This window comes from Malaclemys terrapin, chromosome 14 (assembly GCF_027887155.1).
Source record: "Malaclemys terrapin pileata isolate rMalTer1 chromosome 14, rMalTer1.hap1, whole genome shotgun sequence".
Classification (NCBI taxonomy): Eukaryota; Metazoa; Chordata; order Testudines; family Emydidae; genus Malaclemys; species Malaclemys terrapin.
Window position 1 is genome coordinate 7,010,694 of NC_071518.1, and position 18,704 is coordinate 7,029,397.

At 46.1% G+C, this 18,704-nt stretch overlaps 1 protein-coding gene across 2 annotated transcripts in view; it reads left to right on the forward strand.

The window, feature by feature from the left end:
* LOC128848797 (dual specificity protein phosphatase 22-A-like) overlaps positions 1–12,035 on the forward strand; it is a 45,453-nt gene extending 33,418 nt beyond the window's left edge. For both annotated transcript variants that reach the window (XM_054048959.1, XM_054048960.1), the window contains exons 6-8: positions 823–897; positions 1,551–1,722; positions 8,830–12,035. In XM_054048959.1, the coding sequence (XP_053904934.1) occupies positions 823–897; positions 1,551–1,722; positions 8,830–9,036 (454 nt within the window). In that variant the 3' untranslated portion in view covers positions 9,037–12,035. The remainder of the gene's footprint in view (positions 1–822; positions 898–1,550; positions 1,723–8,829) is intronic.
* Positions 12,036–18,704: the final 6,669 nt, after the last annotated feature.

Here is an 18,704-nt window from a genome sequence, read left to right on the forward strand (position 1 = left end):
TCAGTGGAGAGGAAGAGCAATTAATCCCCATCCTCTTTATAACGCCCTTAACAGATTTGAAGACTATCAAGTCCCCCCTCGGTCTTCTTTTCTCAAGACTAAACATGCCCATTTTTTTTAACTTTTCCTTATAACAATACCTAGCTCTTATCTAGCACCTCTCATCAGCACATCTCGAAGCGCTTTATAGAAGAGATCTGTATCATTATCTCCATTTTACAGATGGAGAAACTGAGGTGTAGAGAGGAGAAGTGACTTGACCAAGGTCACCCGGAAAGTCTGTGGCAGAGCTGGGGACTGAGCCCCAATCGCCTGAGTTCCCAACCAGTGCCTCGTTCCCAAGACCATCCTTCCTTAGTGGAGGCGTATGGGCCAGTGTACTGAGTAGGGGACTAGTGGCCAGGGAGTCCTGGGCTCTAACCCTGAGGTGCAGGGGAGCTAACCAATGGAGATCTCTGAGTCTCAGCTGCCTAATGGCACGAAGGGGTTAATTTACACTTCTCTCTCACCGGGTTGTGGGGGGTCTCCAGTTAATGGCTGTGCATCACTTTGGGTACAGAACCGGCTATCCAGATGCAGTGCTCCCCTGGCCCCGATGCTAACTCGCCAGGCCAAGCAGGGCCGTGCTTAAAAACAACGTCTTCCTGCAGCAGCACGAGACTTGGCAGCTCTCTTTATCACACCTCCCCATGGAAAGGAGCTCAGTGTCTTGTCCAGAGAGCCAGGAGAGCGCAGCTTCTCTGGAAACGGGCTGACCCAGAACAACGGGCTCCGCAAAGTGTGTGACCTCTGCCTAATCTCGCTGTTTGCTTTCTCTCCTAGGATCCAGCATTTTAAGGAGAGCATCAGGTTCATTCATGAAGGCCGGCTCCATGGGGGAGGCTGCCTCGTTCATTGGTCAGTGTTGATGTCAATTGCCCCCTTTGCGTATATTCACTGTGTTTTACATTGTTATCAAAAGCTCTATTAATACTACGGTGGCCCCCAAAAGCCCCAGTGATACCAGGGCCCCATTGTGAAGGTGCTGCACAGATACACAAGGACAGACAGGCCCTGCCCTGACTGGGTCCAGGGTCCCATCGTGCTGAGTTCTGCACGGGCACAGACAGAGAGACAGGCCCTGCCTTGAAGAACTTGCGGTCTAAATAGACAAGACAAATTAGCAATGGGAGGGGAAATAGATGCCTAGAGATTGGAAGCCTCTTGCCCAAGGTCCCCCAGCAGATCAGCAATAGAGCTGGGAACAGAATCTATATCTTTTGAGTCCCAGTGCAGTTTCCCATCCACTGGATTAACGATAGCTCTTGATAGGAAAAGCATTCTCGAAAGAGGCCCCCTCTGAAACAGGGGACTGGCTTTCCACACACACTTTGTATCGTTCACAGGGTGTTGGTGCAGGGCTGACCGATGCACTCCATGCAGGACGTACTTCTAGCCAGGCAGCTGACTTGGGGTTGCTCCTCCTGTTCACCTGCATGGGGCTCTCCCACCTCCTGAGTGCACCATGTCACCCTGTGCTCTTCTTGTTTTCAATCCTCCTGCTATGACAGCCTGGCTGGAGTTTCCCGCAGCACCACCATCCTGGTGGCTTACCTGATGACTGTGACTGACCTCAGCTGGGAGGAGTGTCTGGCTGCCACCAAGGTCGTCCGTTCCTATGTCAGTCCCAACTTTGGCTTTCAGCAGCAGCTGCAGGAGTATGAGAGGACTCTGCTCAAGGAGGTACATCCTTTCCTCTCCTTGCTCGTGGGCTGGCATTTACCCATGGGACAAAACAATTGTAGGCCATGACACTCAGATGTTCCCATTTTACTGGTGTGACGCATTGTTGACGCGTGCATGGGATGTGGTGAGAGTAAGTTGCAATGTCATTATGTCTTGGCCTCCAAAATAAATCAAGAACCAAATTTGCAGAGGGTCCCTTGTCTGTGTCAACAAAATTCACAGGCACATCTGTTTTGCACCCATAAAATAGGTAACGGATCATGCAAAAATACCAAATGCTTGCAGAAGTTGGGGGTTGGGCCTGCTTCTTGTTATTTGGGGACTTGGTTTGTTTTATGTATGCATGCAAAAAAAAAAAAGTACCAACACATTTTGTGGGTGCATTTTGTGTGTGAAAATTTGGGACTGTAATTGTCTGATGAGCTCTGTTTGTGAGGCTGACTGGCGGAACAGAAGACGCTGCTGGGTAGTCCAGGATGGATGATGAGTGCTGGCTGGGGCCCGAGCAGCAGCAGCCGCCCAGAACTAGAATAGTGGGGAGGGGTGAGGTCATTGCAAGTCAGGATAGTGATGCTTGGATAGTGTGTGCGTCTAAGCAGGGCTTCATTTGACAGCAAGTCTCCCATGTTCAGCAGCTGAAGGACATAAACAAATGTTAATTAAGAAATCCAACCTCCAGTAAACAAAGCAGAGGATCAGGGATAAGGAAAACACGATCACTGGCTGAGCCCGGCCCGATCGAAGAGAAGGATTCTTTTTGGCTTGCATTAGGTTAAGTTAAACGAACCCTAGATGTCCCAAGAGGAGCTGTCATAAGGAAAGATGATGACATCTGCATAGTTCTTCTGCATCTGGAACCACTTGGCGCTCCTGAGCTGGAATGCAGCTTTTTAGAGGCAGAGGCTGACGAGCTGCAGCCAACTCAGTGTGAAGAGGAGTGAGGTTGGCTGACTCTGGCAGTAGCACCTACCCCCAGAGGAGTCAGGACCTGGCAGGAAAGGGCTGGGATCAGGTAGCCAATGTTACTCCTCCTTGAACATCTGCTAGTGCCTGCAGGCCAGCAGTGAATGGGTGCACCTCTTGGAGTGTTTAATAAATGTCACTTCCACGCATGCTCCCCACGGTGTCCCCGGAGCCATTCTGCCTGCCTCTCCCCCATGCCTCCTGCCAGCATTGCCAAGATGCTTCACGTGACAGTCCTTAGTTTTGTGACAGGTTGTAGCTAGGGCGTGCTTTGTTCCATTCCAAGCCCCAGGGTCGCTAGAGGGGATTTTTTAATCTTGTCCAAAGGAGCCAGCATGTGACACAGCTCAGAATGTCAACAGCTTCCCATTGAGTCCCGGGCTGTGTGGATCGGTGCCCTGTTACTTCCCTTCTGGGCCTGTTGTTTTGATGGGTGAACTTAGGTCAGGCCCTTCTGAGCAAACTCCCATGGGGGTGCACTGTTGTGTCACATGATAAGCAGCAGCCTGACAGTCACCAGCTTTTAGGAACTTCTCCAGAAAAATGTCAAACACATTACAAAATATGCCACACCCCGGAGATTCCCTCTGGGGCTTCCCCCCAGTGAACAGAGCTCACCCGGACATCAGGCACTCAGCAAGGCTGGATGGAGTCCGAACCGAGAGGGCCATCAGGACACTGCTGTGATGCAGGCGCCGCTGAACTAAATCCCCAGTCTTCCAGAATCAGGGGTCAGCCCCACCCCAAAAATCATGAGATTTAAAAAAAAAATCCGTTTTGCATTCCTGTTCTTTGCCTTTGGCTTTTTGAGTCCTTTGGTCACACTCGGATGCCATAGGTGCTGGAACTAGGGATGTGGGGGTGCCGCCGCACCCTCTGGCTTGCAGTGGTTTCCATTCTATACAGGGTTTACAGTTTGGTTCAATGGCTCTCAGCACCCCCACATTGCAAATTGTTCCAGCACCCCAGCTTAGGTCAAATTTTTCAAGCTTTTCTCTGCAAACATGAAAGCTAGAGGTATTTCAAAAAAGAATGCTGAGAGTCTCAGTTAATCACATGACTCCAGAAGTTGGGCCTTTAAGAAGACCCCAAAACAATGGCCTGTGCTGCTGCGTCTTTGCTATTATTGTTACCTGTGCTAGCTAGATAAGAGCTGACATGGGTATGCTTACCCATGCTACAATCACACCTTGATTTTGTGGTGTAGATATACCCCCCGTCCAGTGTCCTGCCCACTGCACCACATTACCTCTCATCCTATGGGCCCCCCTTATCTTTTAGACACATGCTGCCTTGTCCTCTGACTGCAACCACAGATGAGTGGCCTGTTCCCAGGCAGGTGCTGATGTTGATCTATGCACCGGGGTGCACAGGAAATATTTGTAAATCCATTGATTTCCCTTCCCCGCCACAAAGCTTCATGACACAGCCGAGTTCCCACTGGCCCAAGGAGCCCCAGACCTGAGAATGCCCCTGGCAGTTGCTCTGGGATGTGCCACCCCTCACACGTTCAGTGAGACAGACCCAGCTGCATCAGGTGATGGAGATAAATTTGGTCCTGAAGCAAGGTCCAGCTGTGAGATGTGAGGGGAAGACTGGCTCTTGCTGGAGGAATTGTACTTGAACCTCACCTTATTTGACTTGATAAACAAACACTTGGCAGCAGCTACAACAATCAGTCATGCTGCCTCTCGCTTTCCCCTGGTGGGAAGTCAGAGACAGCTCAGGGGCTGGGTACTCTTGAGCCAGGGAGTGGAAACTTGGGCCTGTCAGGCTGCTGCATGGTGGTGGCGCACCTCTTCCCCGCTCCAGATTATTTACCCAGAAGCAGTGACTGGAAATGTACCTCTGGAGGTGAGCCACACAATGAGAGACTAGGAACATGCTGCTGTAACATGCACAACGGTCGCTGCTAAAACCAGCTGGGTACGCCCAGCAGCGACCTGCTCTGCAAACTCAGGCCCTGGCCTGGGCGATGCTGAGCACCTCCATCTCCGGTCCTAGCCAAGGGGAGCTATGAGTGCTCAGCCTCTCACAGGGATTAGGCCGTCAAAGGGTTAACCTTGGCACTGTTTCAGAGCTAAGCTTAAGGCAGAGATGGCCTCTGGCAAGTGAATTTCTTTCTGGGAGCTTCCTCTTGGCAGGAAGCAGCCGTGCTGTCTGTTAATGCCGGTCTCCTTGCAATGCATTGTCCTAGCGCCCTCTCCGGTCCTCCGGTGACCCATCGACCTGTCCTGCTGTTAGTGACCAGTGCAGATTGCCATGTCAGATAAGCCATGTGTAGTGTGAACTCATGGTGACCTGACCTGAACTGGATGTATAACTAGACTCTTTCCAAGATCTAGTGTCACCAGGACCCATGGAAACCTCTGTGCAGAAAAGCTTGTGCCAAGAACATCAGGACTGATTCTTCTCTCACAGTGGGGTAAATAAGGAGTAACTGAATGGCAGTGCAAAGAGGAGAATGGAGTCCATATTATTACAGGGCAAAGTTCTCTTTGCACTGAATAAGCATGCAGGATATCCTGCTCGTTCACATTTTGGGAGGCCAGTTCCCATCCGTTGTTTTCTAGCAAGGAAATTAAGCCTAGTCTTCTGGCCTACGGCCAATATAGCAATGTCTCCACCCTTAACAAAATGTTGAATGTCTTCCTGATTCAAGGCAACGAGTGCACATTCGATACAGTGGGTTCTGCAGCCTGCAGGCCTGGTAAGTGATTAGACCTGGAATTGCAAAAATCCCCACTGGAAAGCCCCCGGATTTCAGTGGAAGCCACCACCCACTCAAAAGCTTGAGCTATCATGGAGGGCTCAGCTCGGTGACAACCATCGCTGCTCCAGAGAGCAGAGAGGACACCTAGCAAGGGATTCCCCTGGTCACAGCCAGATGAATGCTGCAGAGGACTGGCTCTCAAATTTTTCCTTATTGTGCCCTATTTGAGACCAAGACCCAGTCATGGCTATGGCTCTTCCCAGGTGCTCCCACGTTTTTCGCTGAAGCAACTAGAATGCTTGGCTAGTCAAAAATGTAGGAAGATTATTTGTACCGTGGTAGCATCTAGAGCAGGGGTAGGCAAACTTTTTGGCCCGAGGGCTATATCTGGGTATGGAAATTGTATGGCGGGCCATGAATGCTCACGAAATTGGGGGTTGTGGTGTGGGAAGGGGTGAGGGCTCCGGCTGGGGGTGTGGGCACTGTGGTGGGGCCAGAAATGAGAAGTTCAGGGTATGGAACGGGGCTCCGGGCTGGGGCAGGTGGTTGAGGTGTGGTTGGGGGGTGAGGGCTGCAGCTGGGGGTGCAGGCTCTGGGGTGCAGTAGGAGGCTCTGGGCTGGGACCGAGGGGTTCAGAGGGTGGGATGGGGAACAGGGCTGGGGTGCGGGAAGGGGTCAGAGGGGCAGGCTCCGGGTGGCGCTTACCTCAAGCAGCTCCTGGAAGCAGCAGCATGTCTCCCCTCTGGCTCCTATGTGGAGGTACGGCTAGGCAGCACTGTGTGCTGCCCCGTCCATAGGCGCCGTCCCTGCAGCTCCCATTGGCTGTGGTTGCCAGCCAATGGGAGCTGCGAGAGCTGCGCAGAGCTCCGGCAAGCGTGGAGTGGGGCAAGCCCCCGACCCCACTCCCCGGCAGGAGCTCGAGGGCCCGATTAAAACATCTGAAGGGCCAGATGCGGGCCCCGGGCCGTAGTTTGCCCACCCCAATCTAGAGGCCAGGGCACTGTGCAAAGAGACAGTCCCTGCCCTGAACAGGTTACAGCCTGAGGAGTTTATTAGCGTATATGGGGAACACAGGAATAGCCATACTGGGTCAGACCAATGCTCCATCTAGTCCATTATCCTCTCTCTGACCGTGGCCAGCACCAGCTGCTTCAGAGGAAAGTGCAAGAAACCCCCTAAGTGGACAGTTGACTATAAAGTTTGCTGACCTTGCAGAACCCTAAACTGGCCTCCTCCTTCTATCTGTGCCCTCAGGGATGGATTCCCAGAGCATAGGGCTCTTCCTGACTGCTTCATGTTGCAGCACGATGGGAGGGATGGGGGGTGTGTGTGTCACAAAGATTCATATTAGCAATATTTCGTTTTCAGACAACCCCACAATCTCAGCCCAAACCCAGCTGACCATAGACGTTAGCAGGAACTGGAGACCCTGATGAGAAATCAGACTGAACAAATATGGTACAAAACCAAATAGTATGACAGGCAAGAACCGACTTGTGTTGGTGACCTACTGCAGTGACGTCAGTTGTTTCCGGTGTCACCATCAAATAAGAATGTGAGGTGTTTGTTTATGGTAATTCAGCTGTACTAGGAACCAAGGTAACTTCTTGGCAACAAGAAATAAATAACCCCATTGCACTGTCATGACAAAGTGGAATCAGGAATGCGAGTGACTGTGGTTACATTTTCCAATGGTGTCACCATTATGTTTACCAAGCTGGACTTTGCACAAGAACTTGACAGCATTTATCTTGCCACTCTTTGCCTGTATAGCACTAGGGGTGGGAAACAGTTTCTGAGACGTGGACTAAACAGCTCTGCTCTTAATGGAACCACTGTTGGCTTAAGAACCGGCTCCTCTGTAGCTCCCACAGCTTGTATCAGCCGCCCTGTATCCTTCCCACCTTGTTTACTCATAATCTTCTTTCACCTCTCTTCTGACAACATCTCTCTTCTTCTTTACGTTTCCCACTGTGTATGGCCTTGGGAATGAAAGCTTTAATTTATTCCCCATGCTAAACTTTTGCACCATTGCTTTCTGCAATTTATATCACAGCCTAGTATCAGAGAGGTAGCCGTGCTAGTCTGTATCCACAAAAACAACGAGGAGTCTCCTCGTTGTTTTTATATATCATAGCCTGTCCATAGGGGGCTGGAGCACATGACTTATGAGGAGAGGCTGAGGGAAATGGGATTGTTTAGTCTGCAGAAGAGAAGAATGAGGGGGGATTTGATAGCTGCTTTCAACTACCTGAAAGGGGGTTCCAAAGAGGATGGATCTAGACTGTTCTCAGTGGTACCAGATGACAGAGCAAGGAGTAATGGTCTCAAGTTGCAGTGGGGGAGGTTTAGGTTGGATATTGGGAAAAACTTTTTCACTAGGAGGGTGGTGAAGCACTGGAATGGGTTACCTAGGGAGGTGGTGGAATCTCCTTCCTTAGAGGTTTTTAAGGTCAGGCTTGATGAAGCCCTGGCTGGGATGATTTAGTCGGGAATTGGTCCTGCTTTGAGCAGGGGGTTGGACTAGATGACCTCCTGAGGTCCCTTCCAACCCTGGTATTCTATGATTCTATGATTGTTCATCAGTGCTTAGGGATACAGTTTATATGTAGGTTGCTACAGAAGAAAAGAAAAAGGGTTGTGGCTTCCCTCATTAACTTAAGTACGAGTTTAGTATCTAATCATTGTGGGCCTGAGTTCCACAATTATGCATGTCCAAAAGTGCATGCACAATTGCACACCTAACTAGAAAGTGAAACCACCACAAACTGGATAACCGCAGGTGCAAATTAGTGCAGTTAGTAATTTGCACATGTACATGCAGCAGCTGCAGACACAAATTAGGTGCACAATGGTAGGTGCAAAATTCTGCAAACTGGGCCCTTTAAATGCTGTATGATGATGGACATCCAGCAGCACAGTGTGGAACCCGCCTATAAGCTTTTTTCACAGAATTTCATGGAAAGCAAAGATTCACTATAATTGCAATTGCAGTGCGCAGGGCCGGCTCCAGGCACCAGCGCAGCAAGCAGGTGCTTGGGGCGGCCAATGGAAAGGGGCGGCACATCCGGGTCTTTGGCGGCAATTCAGCGGCGGGTCCCTCAGTGCCTCTCGGAGCGAAGGACCCGCCGCCGAATTGCCGCTGAAGAATGAAGTGGCGCGGTAGAGCTGCCGCTGAAGTGCCGCTGATCGCGGCTTTATCCTTTTTGTTTTCCCTGCTTCGCCGCTTGGGGCGGTAAAAAAGCTGGAGCCGGCCCTGGCAGTGTGCACGGGGACAAGTTAGGATTTCATTCTACATCCCAATAATTCTGATTGCCTCTTGTATCTGGATCTTTATCTGCAGGTTCTGGTGTAGGGCTAATGCTAAGCAGAGAGATTTTGCACCTTATCAGTGGCCTTCACAACTCATTTTGGTTTTGTTTTGGCAGTACCGAGCCTGGGTTCGACAAGAGTATGGCAAGAATCCATTTAACGACCAAGAAGAGCTGCAGCACTTAATCACTGAGCAGGAAGAGAAACAGAGAGAACAGCAGCTTGGAAGCAGGGAGAATCACTGGATCAACTCCCCGACACCCAATTACCCGCTTCCCTACAATGCCTATGGTACCAGCAGCAACAGATGGATGAACAGATAAAAAAGGACCGCTAATTCCACAGAGATGCTATCACTGTTGGATGAAAGTCTCTGCATTCATCTTTCAATGAGAATAGCTTTGATATTTATGGCTAGGGTGGAGAGCAAACTGAATGCCAACTTCCAAAACATGCTATGTCAAGCAATGTTATCTAATGGTTAGAGCCAAGGATTGCAATCAGGTCTCACGGGTTCTACTCCCAACTTTGCTACTGACTCATAATGTGAATCCAGGCAAATCACTTGATCTCCCCATGCGTCAATGTAACCATCTCTCAGGGGTGTCGAGTGGTTTCACTTATTAACGTTTGTGAGGGTGCTTTGAGACCCTCCGATGAAAGATCCTATGGAAGTGAATTTATTAATGTCACTGAGTTGGGTTGAACCTTTTCCTGTAAAACTTTTAGCACTATTGCACACATGAAGGGTGAGTTTTCTGCTTTGCCGATGGATCACTTTATGATCCAAGCTTGTTTTGTTGTAGGGCTGCACTGGAATGATGGGCATGCTGTCAGGTACACAGAGCCAAATTCATTGCTGGGGTAACCAGGCATCAATCCACTGAAGTCAAGAGTTGCAGCTATTTACTCCATCAGTAGGTTTGGCCCACAACTTGCTTTCAGAGTGTTTAGAAAACAACCAACCACCATGTTTCAGTAAGAGGACGTGTGATAGCTTTTGAAACTCCTTCCTAGGAGCTCTTTCCGACTGCTGGGACTTCATCTCCTTGGTCTCTGGTTTTCCTATTATTACCGGTGTGATAAATCCCATTCATTATCTCTTCAGTTGTTGGACACTGAGGGCCAATACGGGGCCAGGATCTCTCAAAACAGATACAGCTACTGCCCAGTACCACTCTCCATTTTACTCCACACACAGCACAGCAGATATACGGACTTCACTTGCTGTCCTAGTCATTGTCAGTTCAGATTGACCTTACACTACAGATGTATCTATCAGAGCCTGGATGGGGCATCTACCCATCTCAGAAGAAGGAAGCTTGGACTGCAGAGAGCCAGTTAGGGGTTGCGGGAAGGATGCTGGAGGATTTTCACATCCACAGCTCTCTGAGGTCCATATTCTGCAATGACAGAACAGTTGCAATCACATTGCCGTCGCTTTCTTCAGCAAGCAGACCCATGCCTCTCACAAACGTGCCACAGAGTCACAGAAACCGGAGATGGAAAAGGCCCATTAGCCCACCTTTTCCACTCCCCCAGCCTTTGCGAATGCACATTCCCTAATACTTGGTGAAGCCCTGTTTTAAATGACTCAGGCAAAGGGCTTCCACTGCTTGCTTGGGGCTGGATTGCACAATCCCTTGGCTTCAATAGGCCTGTTCGTATAAGTAAATGCTCACCAGCATGTGTAAGGGTAGCATTATCCATTGCCTTGGGGAGGAGCCTACTAATGGACCTTGCAGTCAGGAAACTTTTCCTCTTGTCCAGATTACGTTTTCTTGTGACCTGTTTCCTCCTATTCCTCCTCACTGGACCACCCCAAAGAAGTCCTTTGTTTCCTGGGTGCCTCCACCCTTCAAAGCTCAGAACCCCGTGGAAAATTCATGATCTTGGGCTCCTCACCTGTGTCCGATACATGAACTGTGCAAAATATTTTCTGAGCTGTGCTTTCTTTTATAACTGTAACTCTGAAGATTTGATCACAAAGGCCAACATCAAATCCAGTCTACAACGAAGGCTCCACACACATTCTCAACTGGGGTAACTCGGTGTAGTTTCATTAGCTTCTTTCCCCATCCCCCCCACGATGTTTGTGTTGCTGTTGTTGAGTGTTTTGACCCCAATTCCATAACGATGACAATGTGACAAGTAACAGCTTGGGTTGTCTGTGCCATGGTTAATGTGGAGTACAGGAAGAGGTCGAGGTGTTATCATTTGCCCGTCTTGTCTGACATTTAAATAAGATTGGAAAGCCGACAGTTCACTCAAACAAGAAATTGTTGAGCCCCCCCCAAGGATAAAGTGACATTTCTGGGGGCAGAGTAAGGGAAGCTTGCAGTGTCGCAGGCTGTGCAGCTTTTGGGGTGTGGATAAACAGAGGGTGTCGATGGCAGAAGTTGTCAGCCCAGCAACTCAAAATTCACAGATTTTTTTTTTTTTTTTTAACACACAGTTAGGGCCATGTTCTGCCACAGCTCTGGCAGTGCAAAGGGGCTTTAAAATGAACGGAAATGTAATAAAGTGGGAGAGATTGGAGTTGGTTCTCACCCCTTTTACATTGCCAAGGTGGTGTGACGTAGTGGTTAGTGCAAAAGAGAACCAGGCCCAACGCTATTTAAAAACTTTTAAAAATCCAGGCGTGAACAATGGTTGTATTCAGACGTAGAGGACCTGATCCTTCAGTTAATAATTCAGGAAGATACTTATGGAGGTGACTAACTTTAAGCAACTGAGCAGTCCCACTGACTTAAATGGACTACTCATGTGTTTAAAGTTAGGCATGGGAAAAATACTTTGCTGAGTTGCCGCCTCAGAGTTTTCCTGAGTAAGGATTGCGGGATAAGGAATGAAGTATCCTGCAATGTTTATGATGCTAAATAAGATTAAGGGGAAAATAGCATGGAATATTTTATAGAAACCTTGCCCTAAAATGTAACCAGCCCTTGTTTATTATTTGTTCTGTTTCATTGCTAAAGACAGGCTACTAGTTTTATGTATTGACTTAAAACCCAGACATAATTTCCATCCATCCATCTGTCCAAGAATGTATAGGACCCTCACTATTATAGTATCAGAAATATTTAAAACCTACATGACTGATTTTTGTCTTTCACTAAAAAAGTCATGTAAATAGCCGGCCTGGATTCTCAACATTATCTGTTATCTGCAATCCGTTTTTAGACAACAAGTTGTTCAAAATATTTCTAATAATTCAGTTTATCGTTGGTTCTGGGTGCTGGGATGTTTTGAGTGTGACAAAATGGTAGATAACTTGAGAGATCTTTAACTCAACATGAGCATAAAAATGAGATTTATTATACATTGGGAATTCCTGTTCTTGATCTTTGCTGTGGTCTAATTAATTCCTGGCATAACTTCAATGAAATCAGTGGAGTCTGGGTAGGAACTGGGGGCCTGGGCACTATTGCGCTGATGTCATGTCCTGTGTATTTTTTCAGAGAACCACGATCAACATCAAAATAATTTCATTTAAAAAGAGCCAGATCATTTTTTTTTCTGATACAAATTGAGATTCTGGAAAAGAAATTGATGGAGTTTTTCTTCCCCCTAAAGCAGGAAAAAGGCCTCTTATGTTCTTGTCTTTCTCCATCCATTACTCTCTAGCATTCAAAATGGGAGCCTAAAAGCCAGCTGAAAACATTAAAAACAAAACCTGTAACAGACACTACCTGGGAATGCACCCTTAACAATTAGCTAGATAAACCATCATAAATGCTCTTAATCAAATGGATTGAGAGGAAGTCAAACTCATAGACATTGCGTCTAGTAACTTGGGTAACATTTTAGGAAGCAGAAATGGAGCTTGTGTATAGGAAAAGAGAACAGAGTCGGTTTCTCTGGTATTAATAGGAAGTTATAGTAGATATGTGATAAGCAGAGATTACATGTGCAATAGGTGTTACAAACTCCCACTGGCAACGCTGAAGCAAACTGCTAAACTATTGCCCTGTTAGTCATTTATGTGCGGCTGTATCACTGAGCTCTTTTGATAAAGGACTGGTCAGAAGTTCCAAACTATTGCGAGTTGCAGGTTGTGCGATTCGAAATTCACTTCTCCCTAGACTTACCACAAGGTCTCAGATTTGGCTTAAAGTCTCGACGTCACAGGGTACAAATGATATCCAAGCGGGTATCATATAATGAAACAACTGTCTCACGTTAAAAAACAAACAAACTCTGTCACATACAAGAGTCAAGGGCAGTACTTCTAACGCAGCAGACACATTGTTCAGTGGTGTTAACTGAAATCTAGGTTCTCAGACTGCCGACAACCAACAATAGCCTGCATGATTTATCATGTATACACATTGCTTTTTTGCCTAGCTAAAAGGATACCAAGTCAGCCCAAGCCTTAGCTACTCATCTGCCAGGATCCAGCATGCTGAACGGGTCATGAATCAGAGAGAGAGTGTGTGTGTGTGTGATCCCAGGATATGAGAGAGGAAAGGTGGTTGAGGTAATATCTTTTATTGCAGCGACTCTCAACCTTTCCAGACTACTGTGCCCCTTTCAGGAGTCTGACTTGTCTTGTCTACCCCCAAGTTTCACCTCACTTAAAAATGACTTGCTTACATAATCAGACATATAAATACAACATTTGTATGTTCTCATGTACACCAATAGTTGGGGCTGATTCTGCTCTGAGCAGGGGGTTGGACTAGATGATCTCCTGAGGTCCCTTCCAACCCTGATATTCTATGATTTTATGATTCTAAAAGTGTCACAGCACACTATTACTGAAAAAATTGCTTACTTTCTCATTTTTACCATGTAATTATAAAATAAATCAATTGGAATATAAATATTGTACTTACAGTTCAGTGTATAGTATATAGGGCAGTATGGGGGGAGGGATAGCTCAGTGGTTTGAGCATTGGCCTGCTAAACCCAGGGTTGTGAGTTCAATCCTTGAGGGGGTCACTTGGGGATCTGGGGCAAAATCAGTACTTGGTCCTGCTAGTGAAGGCAGGGGGCTGGACTCGATGACCTTTCAAGGTCCCTTCCAGTTCTAGGAGATGGGATATCTCCATTAATTTATAAACAAGTCATTGTATGAAATTTTCGCTAGTGTTTTTTATGTAGCCCGTTGTAAAACTAGGCAACTATCTCGATGAGTTGATGTACCCCCTAGAAGACCTCTGCATACCCCTAGTTGAGAACCGCTGTTTTATTGGACCCACTTCTGTTGGTGAAAGAGACGAGCTTTTAAGCTTCACAGAGCTCTTCTTCGGGTCTGGGAAAGAAGTGCTCTGTGGAGTTTGAAAGCTTCTCTCTTTCACTAATAGAAGTGGGTCCAGTAAAAGAGATGACCTTGCCCACCTTCTCTTTCTGTGATCTGGTTGCAGTGAGTAGGTGTCACTGTAAACATAAGGACAGGTTTCAGAGTAGCAGCCGTGTTAGTCTGTATCTGCAAAAAGAACAGGAGTACTTGTGGCACCTTAGAGACCCACACATTTATTTGAGCATAAGCTTTCGTGGGCTACAGCCCACTTCATCGGATGCATAGAATGGAACACACAGAAAGAAGATACTTATACATACAGAGAACATGAAAAGGTGGGAGTAGCCATACCAACTGTAAGAGGCCAATCAATTTCATGTTCTCTGTATGTATAAGTATCTTCTTTCTGTGTGTTCCATTCTATGCATCCGATGAAGTGGGCTGTAGCCCACGAAAGCTTATGCTCAAATAAATGTGTGGGTCTCTAAGGTGCCACAAGTACTCCTGTTCTTTTTGTAAACATAAGGAGAATTGGATGCAGTCTGATGGCCTGGCAATTTTGAGAATGAACACTATGTGCCTGATTTGTCAGAAGCACCGAGCACCCACAATTGTAGCTGAAGTTTGATATCTGTGGATGCTTCAGCACTTCTGAAAATCGAGATCTATGGGACTGATCCAGTGAGGTGCTGTGCACTCTCTACTTCCATTTACTTCAATGGGCATCGAAGGTGCTCACCATCTTTCAGGGTCCTTATGTTGCGTAACTGTTGTCACACACACACAGTCCTGGCAGCAAATGGCAGACTCCCCATCCGCTGAGGCATTCTACCATTCAATAATTTTCATAATGCAGAATTCACAATTTTTCAGAATTCACAAGTTGTCCGTAGGCAGCGTTCCCAAATCATCACAACTGTCTTTTATTTCTGTACGTTTATTTTCTGTATTCCGTGTGTGGTTGTCTGTTGCATATTTGGAAGTCATCCGATATCAGTGCCGGACCTTTATTTATACGTTATTCTCACATGGGGAAATAGGTCTCTTTAAATAAATACGTGGCAGTTCCGTTTGCACAGAAACTGGTTTAGCTAGTTTTGTCCAGCCGTTGCCAACTGCTGATGGGAATGACTTGGAGTATTTCTCAAGTACATGTGTTTTGGTTTCAGACATAATAAGCTTCACATGTTAATGTGTAGATACGGCAATATAAGCAAGTGTTACTGGAAAGGAACTATGTGGACTGAGATTTTGAAAAACCTCCAAGGAATTTTCAGGGAGATTATCATTCGACACTAGTAGCTCTGTAACTTCTTTCTAGACTCACCATTCACTTATTACTACCTCAATTAGGTCACCGCTACAGTATAAAGTACCTGATTCTGATCTTGCTGATTCTGGGGTTTGTGCTTGTGTAATTCCATTGAGTTCAGTGGCGTTACTCCTGATTTACACCAGTGTGAGAGCAGAATTTAATTGTGGGTCTATTTCTGTTCATCTTCTCATTTAGATTGTCATTGTAAGGTCTTTGGGGTGAGGACTATCTTTTAGTCTATGTTCGTAGAGCAGCTAGTATAATAGGTTTGGGACTCCTAGAGGCCACTGTCATACAAATAATAACAACAAATTTCTGTTATTATTAAGAAAAATGTAGAGTGATCTCTGAAAGATCTCTGTTGCTTAGGGATGATTTGAATGGCAATCTGTTCATATGGCTCACTAATGCTTTGGGCCCAAATTCAGACTTAATGTGAATCAGTGCAACTCCTTCGGGCCTGTTTCTGATCTCACTTACATAGGTGTGTTATATCTGTAAACCCATTGACTTCAGACATGTCACTTCTGATTTCCATGGGTTTACATGAGATCATGACAACAGAAAGAGGCCACTGGCTTCAATGGAATTCCTTTGGCATGCAGCAGGATTGGATTTTGTCATCGTTCCAGAGGTTCACAGTCTGTGTTGGACATAGGATAGATGGACAGATAGATCTGGTAAAACAAAGCTCATTTGACAAGGTAACAGAAGGTTGTTGCTGTTTTTGGAAAAAGAAATGTATATTTATACTCTTTTATGTTTCCAAAGTAGATATAGCCGAAGGGCCCAATCCTGAGTGATGGTGTTTGCCTCTTGTCCAAGTTGTTGAACATCTTATCTTCCAAGGAAGTCAAAGGGACTACTTATAGATTCATAGATTCTAGGACTGGAAGGGACCTCGAGAGACCATAGAGTCCAGTCCCCTGCCCTCATGGCAGGACCAAATACTATCTAGACCATCCCTGATAGACATTTATCTAACCTACTTTTAAATATCTCCAGAGATGGAGATTCCACAACCTCCCTAGGCAATTTATTCCAGTGTTTAACTACCCTGACAGTTAGGAACTTTTTCCTAATGTCCAACTTAAACCTCCCTTACTGCAGTTTAAGCCCATTGCTTCTTGTTCTATCCTTAGAGACTAAGGTGAACAAGTTTTCTCCCTCCTCCTTATGACACCCTTTTAGATACCTGAAAACTGCTATCATGTCCCCTCTCAGTCTTCTCTTTTTCAAACTAAACAAACCCAATTCTTTCAGCCTTCCTTCATAGGTCATGTTCTTAAGACGTTTAATCATTCTTGTTGCTCTTCTCTGGACCCTCTCCAATTTCTTCACATCTTTCTTGAAATGCGGTGCCCAGAACTGGACACAATACTCCAGCTGAGGCCTAACCAGAGCAGAGTAGAGCAGAAGAATGACTTCTCGAGTCTTGCTCACAACACACCTGTTAATACATCCCAGAATCATGTTTGCTTTTTTTGCAACAGCATCACACTGTTGACTCATATTTAGCTTGTGGTCCACTATAACCCCTAGATCCCTTTCTGCCGTTCTCCTTCCTAGACAGTCTCTTCCCATTCATAGATTCATAGATTCATAGATTCTAGGACTGGAAGGGACCTCGAGAGGTCATCGAGTCCAGTCCCCTGCCCGCATGGCAGGACCAAATACTGCCTAGACCATCCCTAATAGACATTTATCTAACCTACTCTTAAATATCTCCAGAGACGGAGATTCCACAACCTCCCTAGGCAATTTGTTCCAGTGTTTAACCACCCTGACAGTTAGGAACTTTTTCCTAATGTCCAATCTAGACCTCCCTTGCTGCAGTTTAAACCCATTGTTTCTGGTTCTATCCTTAGAGGCTAAGGTGAACAAGTTCTCTCCCTCCTCCTTATGACACCCTTTTATATACCTGAAAACTGCTATCATGTCCCCTCTCAGTCTTCTCTTTTCCAAACTAAACAAACCCAATTCTTTCAGCCTTCCTTCATAGGTCATGTTCTCAAGACCTTTAATCATTCTTGTTGCTCTTCTTTGGACCCTTTCCAGTTTCTCCACATCTTTTTTAAAATGCGGCGCCCAGAACTGGACACAATACTCCAGCTGAGGCCTAACCAGAGCAGAGTAGAGCGGAAGAATGACTTCTCGTGTCTTGCTCACAACACACCTGTTAATGCATCCCAGAATCATGTTTGCTTTTTTTGCAACAGCATCACACTGTTGACTCATATTTAGCTTGTGGTCCACTATAACCCCTAGATCCCTTTCTGCCGTACTCCTTCCTAGACAGTCTTTTCCCATTCTGTATGTGTGAAATTGATTTTTCCTTCCTAAGTGGAGCACTTTGCATTTGTCTTTGTTAAACTTCATCCTGTTTAACTCAGACCATTTCTCCAATTTGTCCAGATCATTTTGAATTATGACCCTGTCCTCCAAAGTAGTTGCAATCCCTCCCAGTTTGGTATCATCCGCAAACTTAATAAGCGTACTTTCTATGCCAATATCTATCTGTATCTGTATGTGTGAAACTGATTTTTCCTTCCTAAATGGAGCACTTTGCATTTGTCTTTATTAAACTTCATCCTGTTTACCTCCGACTATTTCTCCAATTTGTCCAGATCATTTTGAATTATGACCCTGTCCTCCAAAGCAGTTGCAATCCCTCCCAGTTTGGTATCATCTGCAAACTTAATAAGCGTACTTTCTATGCCAATACTTGTGAGTATGTGTTTGCAGAATCAGGCACCAAATGGACAAATGCTTTCCCACTAAATTAAAAACAATCCACATAGTTACATTTGACCCCTAATTTTTTTTATAGTTATTCCCCAAATCTCCTGGAGGATACAGATCATGCTACAAGTGTGGATATTTAAAAAATACTTTAAAGATTAGGGTTGTGATTTAGGTCATAAACTAAAACTGTGTTTCTATAATGTAGGTCCTAATTTTTATTATATTGTTTGTGTATAGCTCCATACACTCCCCTTGTGGATAGCAATGTCATCTCTCAGTGTTAGCCACAGTGAGATGTACATATATTTCTTCTTCTAAAAAGGATGTATACACCTGTAATCTGTGTGCAGTGTGTAGGCCCCCTCTTTTTGTCCTGTGATTGCAGATGTGTTAATGAGCCACTTTACCTTGAATGGTCCCTTATAATATGTGCTAACTACCTATGCTAAACAATCTGTTCCACCTTGCATTGTGCTGTGATGCTGGGAGTGCCTTTCCTAGACCTGAAGAAGAGCTCTGTGTGGCTTGAAAGGTTGTCTCTTTCACCAACAGAAGTTGGTCCAAACAAAGATATTATCTCACCCATCTTCTCTCTCTGTATTTAATTTGGCAGCCCTAAAAACAAATGTCTAAAATCATCAGGAAGCAGAAGTCTTCTTGTCTCCGTTGTCACAACTAATCTACTT